The sequence below is a fragment of the Emys orbicularis genome, chromosome 9, assembly GCF_028017835.1.
Source record: "Emys orbicularis isolate rEmyOrb1 chromosome 9, rEmyOrb1.hap1, whole genome shotgun sequence".
NCBI classification, from domain to species: domain Eukaryota; kingdom Metazoa; phylum Chordata; order Testudines; family Emydidae; genus Emys; species Emys orbicularis.
Genome location: NC_088691.1, coordinates 98,372,376 through 98,390,050, shown reverse-complemented (window position 1 = coordinate 98,390,050; position 17,675 = coordinate 98,372,376). Strand labels below are relative to the sequence as shown.

The 17,675-nt window shown below is 39.7% G+C and overlaps 1 protein-coding gene across 1 annotated transcript in view; it reads right to left on the bottom strand.

Moving 5' to 3' along the window:
* Positions 1-17,675, bottom strand: part of ATP11B (ATPase phospholipid transporting 11B (putative)) — an 82,551-nt gene that overhangs the window by 19,881 nt on the left and 44,995 nt on the right. The window contains exons 23-27 of the mRNA XM_065411433.1: positions 14,643-14,702; positions 8,959-9,086; positions 5,228-5,366; positions 942-1,007; positions 519-622 (exon numbers count right to left, since the gene is read on the bottom strand). Of these exons, the coding sequence (XP_065267505.1) occupies positions 519-622; positions 942-1,007; positions 5,228-5,366; positions 8,959-9,086; positions 14,643-14,702 (497 nt within the window). The remainder of the gene's footprint in view (positions 1-518; positions 623-941; positions 1,008-5,227; positions 5,367-8,958; positions 9,087-14,642; positions 14,703-17,675) is intronic.

Below are 17,675 nucleotides of genomic sequence, written 5' to 3'. Positions count from 1 at the left end.
ATTTTTCAGCATTCATGTGTATGGAAATAGGTGCCAGAAGCCTCTTCAGAAAGAGGTGGATGGCCTTTGAGAGAATGGCATCCATGGAGTACTGTAGCAGGCAAAAAAAGTTTCCAGAAACAGTATGAGGATGCTGAGATTTAGAAAATAGTCATTCTAAGGGAAGAATTTGGGTTGTTACACAAAATGACTGCAGTTTCATTTAACCAGAAAACTAGTAAACTTAGAAAAAATGCAATGAATTTCAGAGTTCTAAAATGCATAAACATGTGTCTGCCTCAGGTGAGGGATAAATGCATGCAAGGCTGCAAAATTACACACTATATGTTAGGAGTAACAGGCTCTAAGTTTGAAGAAAAGGGCAAAAACCCATTGCTGGGACTGTCATTTCCTTTCCTGTTCTAAATGTATGAAGAAATTAATAGCTATAGTGCAGGATATCAAATACTAAAAGCAATGTTCTACTTTATCTTCCTATGTTTTATGCACACACAGAGAAAAAAGGAAAAATCACTCACCAGATAATTCCCCCATAAAACAAGGAAAATAGAAAATAAAATACAATGGAGCCCCAGGTAACAAAATGATTTATCCAAGTCCAGAAATGAGTCTCTAAAGCCATCTAAAAAACAAAGAATGTTTAGAAAATTAATCTATGCTGTTTTACTTCATTAATATGAAAAGACAACATTGCTTTCAAATTATTTGGATTTACTTTCAAACTTAATCAGTAAACACCTTTCAAGACACATGAAACTATGAAATGAATCTTTTTAAGCCATCACTGAAATTAACCCTAATGCCCTCTTTACCTCCTGTTTCCTAGAGAGACAGAAATTATTCACCACTCTTGTAAACTATGAAACCAACTTTAAACTGATAAATTATTCTGTATTTGCCTACATTTCCCAAAATGGAGGGTAAATATTATACTACTGTACCTTCACTGTAACAGTTATAACCATAACAGTAAAGACCAAAGTACCGAAAGTCCAGTTTCCGAACATCTAAATAAAATACAAAAACAGAAGTCATTGCACAAAATCAATTAATAGTAGTTGTAATAAATTATAGCTATTTGAAAGCAGCTACACTAATGAAACCTGTGATTGTTCACTAAGTATAGTTAGTAGAGCAAGAAGGGTACAGCGCAAACCACAGGCAAAGAAAAAATATAATTCCTATTAAGAGTCACAAAATTTACATCCCACTAGCAAGGAATCTTTTTCCTTACCACCACAAATCTACAGCAGAAGATGACAAAACCAAATCATAAAATGAGGTGGTAGGAAAATGAAGTTACTAATCAACCAATTATGTGTGAATATCCAGTTAGCCATGACTATCAATGGGAAGGTATTCCACTTTAGTGTAAAAGCAATAACTCCTCAATTATGAAGTTTAACATTAAAGGTTATTTTTGAAATGCAGCATCATTGGAGGGTTTCGTTTTTCCAAACCACAATCTTCATAATAGATAAATGATTTTAAAAAACAAACAAAAAACCTCAAGTGTACCCCCATACACCCAGTGCCTTGCTATATGAGGAAGAAAAATAATTTTTCAGCTTGTTAACCATGAGATTAAACTACTGCTATTAAGAGTGGCCCATGAAAGAAAGTGTCTTAATTTACCCTTGATGGCTGTAATGCAAAAAATGAACAAATTCTTGCCACCATTTTTATTTTTGAAAGCATTTACAGAGAATAGATGCTACATCCTTTAATTTTGTGGAATACCAGATACAATATTTTGTATCTCCTTCTTTTCTTCTAACGTAAATCTTACCATTTGCCTGTTAGGTTTCAATATCTGACGACATGCACAGCATGAAAAAAGGGGGAAAAAAGTAGAACTAAAAGATCAAGTTGTAGTACAGTGTGTTATGATGTAAGGCTATTAAACCTCAAACACACATTTACATACTCTGCTCTGGAAGCTAACCATATGTTATACGTATACAAAGTAAATTGTTCTGTTTGGTGCTCTGAAAGTCTACCATTAAGTCTGTACTTAGGCACTTTGATGTAAAAAGGATTTTTTACTTGAACCAATAACTGCTCAGGAATGGATTGATCCAGAGGGGAAAAGCTGTATTGAAAAACTTTTTCCATTCAATAAAATTCAACAAAAGCAAGATATCTATGAATGCACAAGCAGAAAGTCATATGGCCTTTACTATGTTACACCAGAGGAGACAATAAATCCGCAATTAGTAAAGATATTTTGCTCAGAGGTTCAACTATTTTAATGCCTCTGTCAAACATCTCATAAGTGGATAGATACTCTAGCTAGCTGTATTATCACCACTAACTTTTCAGCCTGCACCCTATCTAAATTCTGCTCTCTCAACAGAATTTAGCAATTGTTTCATGTTCTCTCTGACTTTAGCCACACAAAATGTTTTTGGCCATTGTCCATTCACCAAAAAATATATATCATTTGCTGGTGAAACTGGGGTAGAGCTCACAAAGTACCTGGAAGATTATGGGAACATTCAAGCACTTTAACAGATGCCTTTTTTCTAGCATCTGACTGCCATAAATGGAAGCTCTGGAGGGAAGTTTTACTGAGGTCTGAGCAAGAATGAATGAGGAGTCTATGGCAGAGATATACAGAATATAACAGGTTGACAACTCCTGCCATCAGAGCAGCACTCATTTGGAAGACCTAAAACCCCCTGTCACACTACAAAATGAAAGAAAATGACTGTATTCACTGAAAAAATTATTTTACAAAGTATATATGTGAAAGGTGCTTGGTTACAGCCTCGCAGACTGAAATCTTCTTTCTTCACACAACAGGTAGCATGTGGATAGTGGAAATGTGAGTTTCCCCACATCATCCTAGAAGGAAACCACCAACTTGTTTCACATTGGCCACTGGATGGAAACTAGGTCACTGAGATGGGGTGAATTTGAACCAGTGACCTAGAGAAGAGATATATATTCCATTACAAATTTACTAAGTCAAACAGTTCTCTTTTGGACTTAGTTCTCCTGTTATTTGGCATTCAACAATAAGGTACACAAGGCACTGAGGACAAGGTAGTAGGTAATTAAACGTAAGAAATGCCTAATCTGTACAGCCACCTGTAAGGAAAAAAAAACTACTTTGTGATGCTAAATCCTAGTCCCACAAAAGGAGCAATTGCCCATTAGTATCAAACACACTGCAAGTTGAGTAATGATGGCGGTAAAGGGACAATGGCCAGTTGATCCTGGACAGATTCTAGAAGAGTGTCCCTTGTGTTTTCTTGTTTTGGTCTAGCAGTAAAAAAGAAATCCCAAGAATTGATGTTAGTGTCCTGTAATTTTAAAAGGTTAATGATTAAATACTACTAATTCTACTAAAACAAAAGTTTTAGTCTTCCTGACATATTTTCACTTAAGTACTGAAAACTAGACTCTCTTATTCCATTTCATGACCTTGAAGGAGAGTTCATCATTGATACTACAGCCACTTATTTGCTGAAGCCTTCATGTTATTGGAAAACAAACTATTTACACTTTACTCATATAAATTTAATGACAGACTATCAAATCTGTCAAAATGATTTACAAAAGACTAGCTAGAACAGCAAATAAAGAGTTTGAAAAATTGTTTAAATCACCAAACCAGTCTCAAATTTCATTATTTACACAGAACCAATAGGACTCCTTTTAGACTCCGACATTCAGGCCAGAAAGGATCATCATAATAATCTAGTCTGGCCTCCTGCACATTGCAGGCCACAGAACGTGGCCCACCCACTCCTGTAATAGACCCATAAGCTCTGGCTGAGTTACTGAAGTCCTCAAATCATGATTTAAAGACTTCAAGTTACAGAGATGTTAAACGATGACATTTTGAATACTATTATACTGGTTCTGTGGCAACTTCAAAAGAAGCCTTTCAGCACATGCTCTCAGGGGAACAATTTTTTTGGAATAAAGATATACAATTATGCAGAATTACTCTGACAATTAAGAGTTGCACAGGGTTTTCTATTCATTATCTTAATAAATATCAAAATATACTCCAGGGCATACTAAAGGATTGCTCAACATTTTGTTAGTGGCTAAGCAAAAATGCTCATCTGGAAGGATCTCTCTTTTAATGCTTGAATTTCTGTACCTCCAAGAGTGGAGGTATTTATATAATGCTCTGTCATCTTCAGTCATAATTCACTGGTAGTTCAAACACATTTTATTACAGGTTTTCATGTGATATGAAAACTCAGTAATCCATTTAATTTTTCTGTGGGTTTTTGTTTGTTTGGGCTTTTATGAACATTTGCTTTGTAGAATAGAACTTCAGAGTTACGAACATCACAGTTATGAACTAATCAGCCAACCACACACCTCACTTGGAACAGCAGTATGCAATCAGGCAGCAAAAGAGACCCCCCTCCACTCCCCAAAAGCAGCCAATACAGTACATTACTGTTTTAAACGTAAACTACTAAAAAAAATAAAGGGAAAGTTTAAAAAAAAGATTTGACAAGGTAAGGAAATTTAAATGAAACAAGCACAGAAAGTTAAGATAGTTAAAACCAGCATTTTTCTTCTGCATAGTAAAGTTTCAAAGCTGTATTAAGTCAATGTTTAATAGTAAACTTTTGAAAGAACCATAACATTTTTGTTCAGAGTTATGAACATTTCAGAATTACAATCAACCTCCATTCCCAAAGTGTTTGTAACTCTGTGGTTCTATTGTCACTGGCTAATACAAAGGGAAAGTTATGTAATCAGAAAGTGTGCAGATTTTCAGTAATTAGAATAGAACAGTAATGGTTTTTCATAATTACTATCCAAAGATTCAACATTTCAATTATTTACTATATTAGAAATAAAGCAGATAGACTCTAATCCATTAGCAGGGATCTTTCTAGGATATGAGTTTATTTTGGACAAACGTCCACGCACCAGCCTAGGAGCAACAGATCATCATATGAATGATCTGTTCTTCTGCATTTTCTTCACTTTAATTTCAGGATCTTTTACTGCCTATAAGGGAATAATGGTAAAGCACATTTTGTATTTATTCAGTGTAGAAGGTATTCTTAAGGTCTTGAAAAAAGAAGTCTACTGGTTTACTATTTAAATTTCCTGAATACAGTGTGACTTTTGCACCGCTAGAGTACACTAATTTTACAGAAACTGCAGAGTATATTAAATAAAATAATAATAATAAAAAAAAAAAAATCACTGAATACACTGTCTTGCAATTTGTGAACTATTTTACCTGGCCATTTCCCAGCAGAGAAGTGTCTTCTCCCATCAGAAGATACGAGCCGTAGAAGAAAACAAATGCATGAGAGAACCCCAAAATGGTCCAGTAAAGAAACGGTTTAAATCCCAAGAGCGCATTTTTCCTAATGTCTCTGTGGAAATAAAACAAATTTTAGATTTCAAATTTTCTCCAAATAACCAATCAGCTAGCTACTGAAACTGCATTTATTCAAAACAATAACATTCGTTCATTCTCTAACTTTGCTGAGATGAATTTTTTAAAATTGCAAATAATAAAACAATTATTTAAGGGACACCTTGAAACCACTGATAGGATTTATTTCCCATCTAGGCAAGGATCTCTAAATCTCCTTTATAAACATCCTCATGAGCTGACTATTATTTCTATCTCAATTTTATGGAAAAACGTAGGCAGAAAGGTTAAATGACATACCTCAGGCCGTAAGAGGAATCAATGGGAGCTCTCTCACTCAGAGTACCGTGCTTTAACGACTTCACATTTTAAAAAAAAGCTGGTCTCAGCCTATTTTCTAGTGGACAGGTGTCCAATTAAAAAGTCGCTAACAGGAATGTCAGACAATGAAGTTCCTCCTTCCCCAGGGGGGACAGGATCTGCCACCTAGGCCCTGTAACCTTACCATCAAATCTTGGCTAAAACACTTTTTAATCTGCACTGTAGAATCTGAGCATCACTGTAGAATCTGAGCATCTATTTTGCCTATAGACTTTTATTTCACTTACTTTAGATACAAATAAAACCACCCACAAAATAAGTTATGACAGATGGTTCTACTTAAAAGATCTTCGGAGATGACATGAGTGAATTTAGTTTTAGCTACAGTACACTTTTCTGTCTCCAATAAGCAAAACTACCTTCAATAAAGTAAATATAATTTATAATTTAGAAAGGGTCAGCTGATCATTAGAAGCTAAAGGGACTAAGCACCACCAATAACATCACAACTGTGTAATGCAGTACCACATGCTTCCACTAGGGGAATTATACTCCACAAGCACAAACTGCAGACCGCAGAGGAATGAGGTACATAGTAACAACTAGATTTGAGGGCGACAGGTTGAGATTAAGAGAGAATAGGAAGAGAGTCACACAAGAATAAATACGGTTTTCTCCCCAACTGCCCTTCACTACAAGGATTGCCACCTGCAGCCCCACATTGATTTTGGACATGAGCGGAAAGTGATTGAGAAGAGGAGGTTACTTACCTGTAACTGGAGATTCTTCAAGACATGTGGTCCCTATCTGAATTGCACTGAGGGCACCTTGCATCTGGAGTTGGTGAATCTGAAAGCAGTGGTGTCCGTTGGTCCGTGCATGTGCTTTTGCTTCACCTCATGGTTTCGTCCAAGGTGATAAAAGATGTTGCAGACCAACCACGTCTCCAGTTCCTTCACCACCACAAATCCAACAGATCCGCAGCAGAGGGGAAAGAGGGCAGGATGTGGAATATAGATAGGGACCACACATATCAAAGAACTTCCAGTTACAGGTAAGTAACCTCTTCTTCAAGTGATGGTCCCTATTCTATTCCACGTTGGGTGATTAAGGAGCAGTACCTAATTTGGAGAAGGGAGTGAGGATGAGGATGGAATGGTTGAGTGGAGGACAGCTGTGCTGAATGAGATATCCATCGCAGAGTTCTACACCAAGGCGTAACATATAGTGAAGGTATGTACCAAATGCCACATGGCCACCCTACATTTTCTCTAAGCGGCACATTGTGGAGGGTGGCCATGGTGGATGCCTGGGCTCTCATGGAATGGGCCCTCACCCTGAAGAGTGGAGACAGTCCTAACAACTGATAGCATAGTGTAATGCACCCGGAAATCCATCTGGAAATTCTCTGTGTGCTTGCCCCTTAACTCTCTCTGCTATTGCAATAAACAATCTAGAAGACTTTCTGATCAATCTTGTCCTCTGCAGGTAAAGGCCAAGGCCCATCATACGTCAAAGGAGTGACGTCATCGTTCCTCTTCTGAGGCATGAGGCTTTGGGAAGAAAGCGGGCAAGTGGATGGGTAGGTTGAGATGAAACAGAGATGACCTTTGGTAGAAACTCAGGATATAGGCACAGGGAGACTTTGTTTTTATGGGAAGCGGTGAAAGGGGAGTTCACCATCATGGCCCTAAGTTCCTCTACCCTTCTCACTGAAGTGATAGCCACAAGGAAGGTGACTTTCATGGAAAGAAGGGACATAGAGCATGAACCCAGTAGCTCAAAGGATTGGTTCATCAGTGCAAACAGGACAAGGTTGAGGTCCCATTGGGGAGCAACAGGTTGTACAGGTGGAAAAGTTCAGAGGAGGCCTTTTCAAAACCTAGTAGTCAACGGATGTGTAAATAGGAAGTATCCTTCCCTGGGAGGACGGAAGGTGCTGACTGCCGCTAGGTGGACCCTGAGAGAGTTTAGGGCAAGCCCTGACATCTTTAAGGGCAGGAAATAATTCAAAAGAAGGGAAAATCTCTACTTCCTATGGGGAAAGCACCTTTGGTTTGGCCCAGGAGGCAAAGCGTTTGCACTTGGCCTGGTAGGAATGCCTATTGGAATCTTTCCTTCTGCTCGATAGGATGTCTTGCACTTCCAATGAGCACTCTTGCTCTAGAGCAGATGCGCCCATCCAAATACCATGCTCTGAGTTGAGGCGTCTGTGGAGCAGGATGTCTGATCCTGCCACTGTGTTGTGTTAGCAGCTCAGGGAAAGTGGGAATGGGAAGTGGGGCACAAGCTGACATGCAGAGAAGGTTGGAAAACCAGAACCGTCTTGGCCAGAATGGGATGATCAGGAAGACTCTGGCTCTTTCCTGCCTGATCTTGTGGAGTATTAGTGGCAGGAGTGGTAAGGAGGCCAGGTGCAGTTAATTTGGTCCGACTAACGGAGTAACGGGTACAGCTTGGGAAAGACTGGCAGATACCGCACCTGGATGAAATGTGGGCTTCTCCCAAGCAGTAGAGGCAGCACAGATGTTCATCGCTGATCGAGAAGAAAGGCAGGAGGCACAGTTTTTAAATCCATGACTCTGCGGCATAGTCCAGTACCCACATGTGGGTATGCGGGTGGGAGGGGTAATCAGTAAACAGATTTTCCCAAAGTCTTAGTTCTACTCCAAACACTACTAAAAAGCTAAAACTATGTTAAAACAGTAAAAACAGCAAATACAAGAAAAACAAATTATATACAGCTCTACACTTTTTAAGGTGTGTCACACACGAGGACGCTAGTAGTTCCGACTCGGACTATGCGATGGTGAGAAGGATCTGGAGACGCAGTCGGTCCGCCCCACCCTTTATCACCTCAGACGAAACCATGAGACGAAGCAAGGACACATGCACGGACTAATGGACACTCCTGCTTTCAGATTCTCTGACTCTGGATGCATGGATCACATGTGTAAACCTTCAGTGGAATACCATATCATTCGAAGAAGAGCTCATTCTTTTCAAATCTTAACATGGGATTGGATATAACAGATGTGGCTCTTGAATCACAAAAATATTTTTGAAAACTAACCTTTAATATTGGAAACCTCATTTTTACAAGTTTTTCTTCTGAAGGTTGTTAATAAGTTATACAAATACTGGGGAATCTAAGCAAATGGAGTAATTTTAGCACATTAAGATATAACTACAGAAGACACCACTTTATTAGTAAGTTTTACTACTGACATTCTACTAGGTCCACATTTAGGTACAAAGGGCATGCATACCTATAGAGTGTTGGCTTGCTCTGTAACACATGAGGGTGAACATGCTGTTCAAAAAGACTGTACATCAGAACAGGCAAAGAAGTGAAACTAATGTTGTATAAAGTCAGGTACACACTGTCATAGAGCGTCTGTAAATGGAAATACACTTAATTAGTTTAAGTTTTTAAATACAAAAATGGAAAGAGTGACATGTTTAAAAACAGATATATAAAAGCAATAGAGCAATAGTAGCAGCAAATCCACCTAATCTCATGCGAATTTGCACTATTTAAAATTTGATATACAGTGTATACATGAAAGTGCATTCCACTGTGTGTTAAATCCTATTACAATTATTTTTTTATTTGTATTACTGTAGCACCTAGGAGTTCCCGTCATGGACTAGGACCCCATTGTGATAGACACTGTGGAAACAGAACAAAAAAAGTCAGCCCCCTACCCCAAAGAATCCATAATTTAAGCAAGTTCTAGTTTGGACATTTGTGATCATCCTTTTCTATGCAAATGTGAAGTAATCTTCCAAGTTCAGGCAGGTCTATACTTAAAACGCTTCAGCGGTGCATCTGCACTGGTGCAGTTGCGCCGATGTAGCGTTTGAGTGAAAACGGTGCTACGCTGAAGGGAGAATTTCTCCAATCAGCATAGTTAATCTGCCTCCATGAGAGGCGGTAGCTATGTTGCTCAGATAAGTCCTCCCATTGAAACAGTGCTGTCTACACCGGAGGTTAGGTCAGTGTGACGCTGTATGGAATCTGGGGGACACTTTAGGATATTATGAATACCAATACTGTAAAATTGCAATGAGTTATGCCAGATATGCCATGAAAGATATCTGCAAAGATGTTACAATTTGCCAGACAGGATGATCTCGTTTATGTGTTTGTATCACATTTGTATTTTGGGGTATTGATAGAAGAACATAAAACGGCCATACTGGGACAGACCAAAGGTCCATCTAGCCCAGTATCCTATCTTCTGACAGTGGCCAATGTCAGGTGCTCCAGAGGGAATGAACAAAACAGGTAATCATCAAGTGATCCATCCCCGTCCCAGCTTCTGGCAAATACAGGCTAGGGACACCATCCCTGCCGATCCTGGCTAATAGCCATTGATGGGCCTATCTCCATGAATTTATCTAGTTCTTTTTTGAACCCTATTATACTCTTGGCCTTCAAAACATTCTCTGGCAAGAAGTTCCACAGGTTGATTGTGCGTTGTCTGAAAAAATACTTCCTTTTGTTTGTTTTAAACCTGCTGCCTATTAATTTCATATGGTGGCCCCTAGTTCTTGTGTTATGAGCAGGAGTAAATAACACTTCCTTATTTGCTTTCTCCACACTAGTCATGATTTTATAGACCTCTATCATATCCCACCTTAGTTGTCTCTTTTCCAAGCTGAAAAGTCCAAGTCTTATTAATCTCTCCTCATATGGCAGGTGTTCCATACCCCTAATCATTTTTGTTGCCCTTTTCTGAACCATTTCCAAATCCAATATATCTTTTTTGAGATGGGGCAACCAAATCTGCACGCAGTATTCAAGATGTGGGTGTACCACGGATTTATATAGAGACAAAATGATATTTTCTGTCTTCTTATCTATTCCTTTCTTAATGATTCACAACATTGTTAGCTTTTTTGACTGCTGCTGCACATTGAGTGGATGTTTTCAGAGAACTATCCACAATGATTCCAAGATCTCTTTCTTGAGTGGTAACAGTTAATTTAGACCCCATCATTTTATATATATAGTTGGTATTAGGTTTTCCAATTGCATTACTTCGCATTTATCAACACTGAATTTCATCTGCTATTTTGTTGCCCAGTCACCCAGTTTTGAGAGATCCTTTTGTAGCTCTTCGCAGTCTGCCTGGGACTTAACTATCTTGAGGAATTTTGTATCATCTGCAAATTTTGCCATCTCCTTGTTTACTCCTTTTTCCAGATCTTTTATTAATATGTTCTATAGGACTGGTCCCATTACAGACCCCTGGGGGACACCACTATTTACCTCTCTCCATTCTGAAAACTAACCATTTATTCCTACCCTTTGTTTCCTATCTTTTAACCAGTTACCAATCCATGAGAGGACCTTCCCTCTTATCCCATGACTGCTTACTTTGCTTAAGAGCCTTTGGTGAGGGCTTTCTGAAAATCTAAATACACTATAGCCACTGGATCCCCCATGTCCACATGCTAGTTGACCCCCTCAAAGAATTCTAGTATATTGGTGAGGCATGACTTCCCTTTACAAAAAACATGTTGACTATTCCCCCCAACAATTATGTGCATCTACGTGTCTGACAATTTTGTTCTTTACTATAGTTTCAACCAATTTGCCCGGTACTGAAGTCAGGCTTACGGGCCTGTACTTGCCGGGATCACCTCTGGAGCCATTTTTAAAAATTGGCACCACATTACTTATCCTCCAGTCATTTGGTAAAGAAGCTTATTTAAATGATAGCTTACAGACTGTTAGTAGACCTGCAATTTCACATTTGAGTTCCTTCAGAACTCCTGGGTGAATACTATCTGGTCCTGGTGACTTATTACTGTTTAGTTTATCAATTTGTTCCAAAACCTCCTCTAATGACACCTCAATCTGGGACAGTTCCTCAGATTTGTCACCTAAAAAGAATGGCTCAGGTTTGGGAATATCCCTCAAATCCTCAACTGTGAAGACCAATGAAAATAATTCATTTAGTTTCTCCGCAATGTCCTTATCGTCCTTGAGTGCTCCTTTAGCATCTCGTTCGTCCAGTGGCCCCACTAGCAGCCTGTTTAGCAGGCTTCCTGCTTCTGATGTATTTAAGATTTTTTTTTGCTATTACTTTGAGTCTTTGGCCTTCCTAATTATATTTTTACACTTAATTTGCCAGAGTTTATGCTCCTTTCTATTTTCCTCACTAGGATTTAACTTCCACTTTTTAAAGGATGCCTTTTTGCCTCTCACTGCTTCTTTTACTTTGTTGTTTAGCCACAGTGGCTCTTTTCTGGTTCTCTTACTAGGTTTTTTTAATTTATGGTATACATTTAAGTGGATATGTATGTATGTCTGTATTACAAAACTTGTGCTATGCTTCTGGGTGACACCCCCAGACAGTTTGGCATCGGCACTGCCTAGCCTGCTTGATGGCCCATTAAGGACTATCAGCTATACAACTGACCCATTGAGAGAAGGCAAGGGATTCAAATTATGACTCAGCAAGGTATGCAGGGGCAGAACTCTAAGGCTTCCAAGCCATGTGCTAGGCAGCTTGTGTTTGGGACAACGGAAGCACAGACCGCATGGCAAAAAAGACTATAAAAGGCAGCTGCATCTTCTCCATTTTGTCTTCAATCCTGCTTCTTACCTCTGGAGTAACTTTTCTACAAACGAAACTCTGAACAAAGGACTGAATGACCCATCCAAGCTGTGGATGTGTTCCAGAGGGACTTTTAAGCCAGCAAACTCACCAGTACTGCTAGGAACCTGATATATGGACTCTGAAGTCTTTGTATGTATATGACTGTTTTACCATTTAACAACTCTCTTCTTGTTCTTCCTTTATAATAAACCTTTAGTTTTAGACACTAAAGGATTGGTGGACAGTGTGGTATTTTGGGTAAGATCCAAACCTGGTAACGTGGCTGACCCTTTGGGGTCAGAAGAACATTTTGTATATGTGAGCAGAATTTTTAAAATAACGTCTCACTGTACGGGACCTATGTGCTGACTGGGAGCCAGAAAACTGGAATTCAATAAAGGGGACTGTGTGATTTCTTTTTTTTGCTTCTTGATAACCAGTGTGGGGATCAGAAGCACAGTTTGTGACTGGTTGGGAGGTTTAATTTCAGTGTTACCCACCAGTCTTGGGAGTATCTGCTCTCCCTTTTGAAGCCTGCCCTGCTCTTCGCATTTTCAGTGAGGGCTGCCCCAGCCACACCGGGTCTCAGTCAGTATAACTGTATCGCTCAGGGTTGTAGATTTTTCACATCCGAGTGATGTAGTTATACTGATGCAAGTTTATAGTGTAGACCTGGCCTTAGTCTTCAGGATACTATGGGATAGTGTTTTCAGAATAGGATTTATACTCCCAAGAGGGAGCTAGAGAGCTTTTTAGTTCTCTTTTGATTCCAGGGGGGAAAAAGTGTGTTCTCCCATAAGCTCTGATTTGTAACATGATTGGCTTTGACAGATATCCAAACAATCTAATCAAAGATTTGTAAAGTTGAAGACAGAAATGTGTAAGAGAAACTGGCATAATCCGAAGTTTAAATTAACACACAAACTACACGTAAGCAATAAAAGCAGGGAAATTCAAATGCAAAAACCAATTACCTAAACAAACCGTGGTACATAAAGTAAACCATTACATTTTTTAAAAGCCTTATGATTATGTACTAGATATTGGAAGGAAAAAAAAAAAAAAAAAACCAAGCTACTTATAATGTTAACAATAAAATCTGCCATTTGTGCAGGAACTGATGTCAGAGGTGGTGCAGAGGAGACAATGAGACCTCCATCACTGACCCAGTTTTCTGATCTTCAGCCACTAGCGCCTAATTCTGCTTCACATTGTCCTCAAGACCACTTTCCCATGAGATGAAATCTGCATGGTCTAAAGCAGTGATTCTCAAACTTTTGTATTGGTGATCCCTTTCACACAGCAAGCCTCTGAGTGCGACCCCCCCCCCCCTTAAATATATTAAAAAGTGTTTTTAATTTATAACACCATTATAAATGCTGGAGGCAAAGTGTGGTTTGGGGTGGAGGCTGACAGCTCGTGATCCCCCACATAATAACCTCACGACCGCCTGATGTGTCCTGACCCCCCAGTTTGAGAACCCCTGGTCTAAAGCTCTAAAAGCTCAGATCCCCAACCTCTAGCAATTGCTATTTTATAAACGCTCTACAGCTATATAATAATTTATGAGAGATAAGCAGAAGTGACTTAATTGGGGTGGGAAACAGTAACTCACTGACATAATGAACTTTTTAGATTTGTTCTAGAAAATTACCTTGCTTTTTACTAATCATTAATATTAAAATGGAGGCTGGCTATTTTTAAGCTAATACTTAAATGTGTTGTCCACTTGAAGTCAATCATTTCTACAGCAGAAGCTGATTTGTCTGTAATGTGGGAAAGGCACTACAAATAGTTAAAAATGCCCTCAAAAAATTAGATGGATTTGGTCAGAGAAAATGGGTTGTCAATAGTGTAATTTTATTCCCTCCATAATTATGTTCTCTTTAGACATGGGAAAAACAAGCTCATCAATTCAGTTTAAAAAAGTGACAAACTTTGAAGGTGAAAGAGAAAAATAAAATATCCATGAAGTTGCACTACTGATTCATACAGTTATTGTGGAAAAGTAGCTGTCAGACACTTTTTCTGAAGAGAGAGCTATTTTTTTTTTATTTTATTTTTTTTAAAGTGCCATGTTAAGAAATAGGTGGTTGATTATTTTTAAAAGCCAGCAGTCATTTTTGATAAAAGAAATAAAATATCATTTAATATATTTTTGCATTTCTGAAAAAGAATAAGCAACAGGCTAAAGAATATGCAATTTACAAAAAAAAATTTCCTACTCAGCTGCCAAATGGTACAAAGTTTCTGCAGAAAGTTTACTGCTTTCCTCCCCATTTGTCTAGTCATTTAACATCCCGTCCCATGTACAAAGAAGTTAGACACCCAATACTTACTTGTTGTGAAAACAAACAAAAGAACTGATATAAAAATTGTGGTGTAATAAAGCATACATTCTGAAAAACAAAAATGAAAGGGATTGTTAGTCCTAGAACGTATAAGCCCCTCACACTCAGCCCTGAAAAAAATGACTTCTATGAAGCTGGCATGAATACATGGAGTGAGTAAAGCATTCCACTGTTTCACTTGGGAAAGCCAAGTAATAAGCTTCACCCTGCACCAGATCTTGTTTTTGAATTAAGGTTCAATTTAAACATAATCATCTTACCATCTACTATTCTCACAAGTATCACCTAAGATTCCATATATTTATGAGAATAATTTACACCAATATAAACACCTTTCCCACTGGTATAACTGTGTCCAGACTCAGGGGTTGTACTGCTTTAACTATATGAAAAAAGGTTTAGAAAACCCAGCCTACAAGGAAAAAAAATGGGCATGCTTACTTCTGAGAAAAGAAGACTGACAGGGGACCTGATGATACTCTTCAAATATGTTAAGGGCTGTTATAAAGAGACTGTGATCAACTATTGTCCATGTCCATTTAAGGTAGGACAAGTAGTAATGGGCTTAATCTGCAGCAAGGGAGATTTAGATTAAATATTAGGAAAAAAAAACTTTCTAACTCTAAGGGTAGTTAAGCTCTGGAATAGGTTTTCAAGAGGTTGTGGAATCCTCATCATTGGAGGTTTTTAAGAATAGGTTGGACAAATGCTTGACAGGGATGGTCTAGGTTTTCTTGGTTCTGCCTAAGCACAGGGGGTTGGACTTGATGGCTTCTCAAGGTCCCTTTCAGCCCTATATTTCTATGATACAGGTTTCTAAACAGATATAGGCATAGCAGTACAAAAATTGTGTGTGGGCTTGTCTATACTTCCAGCTAAATCGGCACGTCTGTGATCGATCCAGCAGTGTCAATTTAGTGGGTCTGGTCAAGACAAGCTAAGTTGATGGCAGAGCACTCTCCCATCAACGTCTGTACTCCACCTCCCCGAGAGGCGGAAGTTAAGTCAGCAGGAGAGTGTCTCCTGTCGACACAGCGCAGCGTAGGCACCACTGTAAGTCAACCTAAGTTACATAACATATATAACTGAAGTAGCATAACTTTGTTTGACTTACAGCGTTAGTACAGACCAGGCCTATGTGTAGACAAGCCCTTGTTGAAAGATGTGAGAATAATAAAAACAAAAAATCTCTATTTCCACCCCAGCTTGTTTACTTGGGCATTTAACAGCACTTTGTGCATAGTCATTTTCACTCTAACTCCTCTATAGTCAGTGTCCTGTTGGTGTGGCACTTTCACACAGCAAGAGAGGAAAGAAGAGGTTACTTACCTGTAACTGGAGGTTCTTTGAGATATGTGGTCCCTATCAGTATTCTACTGAAGGTCATGCGCATGCATCATGTGCCCAGAGCCAGAGCTTTTCAAAGTAGTATTGCTCGGTGATCTGCACATGCGCCCTTGTATTGCCTTGTGGTTTCGCCTGAGGTGATCAAGGGAGGGGCGGACCGACTGTCTTCAGTTCCTTCTTCACCACAGACCTACAGATCCACAGCAGAGGGGAAGGAGGGTGGGCCTGGAATACAGATAGGGACCACGCATCTCAAAGAACCTTCAGTTACAGGTAAGTAACCTCCTCTTCTTCAAATGCTAGTCCCTACTGTATTCCATTGAAGGTGATTGACCAGCAGTACCTAGAGAGGAGGGTGCGAGGCAGATGGTGGAATCGTATAGCAGAGGACCGCTGTGCCGAATGAGGCATGCATCATAGAATCACATCCCAGAGCATAGCGAGAGGAAAAGGTGTGTACTGAACTCCATGTGGCCACCTTACATATGTCCAGAAGGGGCATGTCGTGAAGCGTGGGTGTGGTTGATGCTTGCGCACTCATGGAATGGGCTCGTATCCCATCTCGGGGGAGCGCTCTAACAATTAATAGCAGCGTGTAATGAACCCTGAGACCCACTTAGAGGTTCTCTGGGTGGAAATGGCCTGTCCTTTAATTCTCTCTGCTATGGTGACAAATAGCCTGGGAGACTTCTGGAACTGCTTTGTCCTTTGTAGATAAAAGACTAGGGCCGTATGCACATTGAGGGAAGGAAACTGCCATTAATCATTTGAGGCATGTGGTTTTTGGAAAGAAGGTAGTCAGATGTTGAGGTGGAATTGGGAAACCACCTTTGGCAGAAACTTGGGATGCAGTGGCAGTGAGATCTTGTCTTTATGGAACATGGTGAAAGGGGGGCTTGCCATCATGGCTCTCAGTTCACCAACCCTCCTTGCTGAGGTAATAGCAACAAGGAAAGCAACCTTCATAGAGAGGAGAGAGAGAGGGCAGGAGGCCAGCAGTTTGAAGGGAGCTTTCATTAAAGAGGTAAGAAATAGCTGAGGTCCCATTGGGGAACAATAGGCTGAATGAGTGGATATTTACGCAAAAGTCCCTTCCAGGATTGGGCAGTCAAGGGGTGGGTAAAAATGGAATGCCCTTCCACTCCAGGGTGGAAAGCATTAATGGTGGCTGCATGCACTCTGACAGAGCTGAGAGCACATCCCGAGGTTTTCAGGTGGAGGAAATAGTTTAAGAGCATGGGGATGCGCACAGCTTCGGGGGCCTATGAGGTGAAGTGTGTCCATTTGGCCTGATAGGATCACCTCATGGAGTCCTTTTGGCTATTCGAGAGGATGTCTTGCACTGTCAATGACCATTCTCATGCTAATGGAGATGTCCATCCAAAACCCATGCTGTCAGGTGTAGCGTCCATGGATCTGGATGCCTGAGTCTGATGTTGTGTTGTGTCAGCAGTTCTGGAAACGTCTGTAGCGGGAGTGGAGGTTATTTAGATATGCAGAAAAGAGGGAACCAGAATTAGTGAGGCCAGAACGGAGTGATCAGAATGGCCGTCGCTCTCTCCTGCCAGAGTTTGTCGAGGATGTGGGATAGGAGTCTGTGTATGGGTGAAAGTGTAGTTCGCCCGGTCTGACCAACTGATGACCAGAGCATCGCCCAGTGAGTGAGCACCGAGT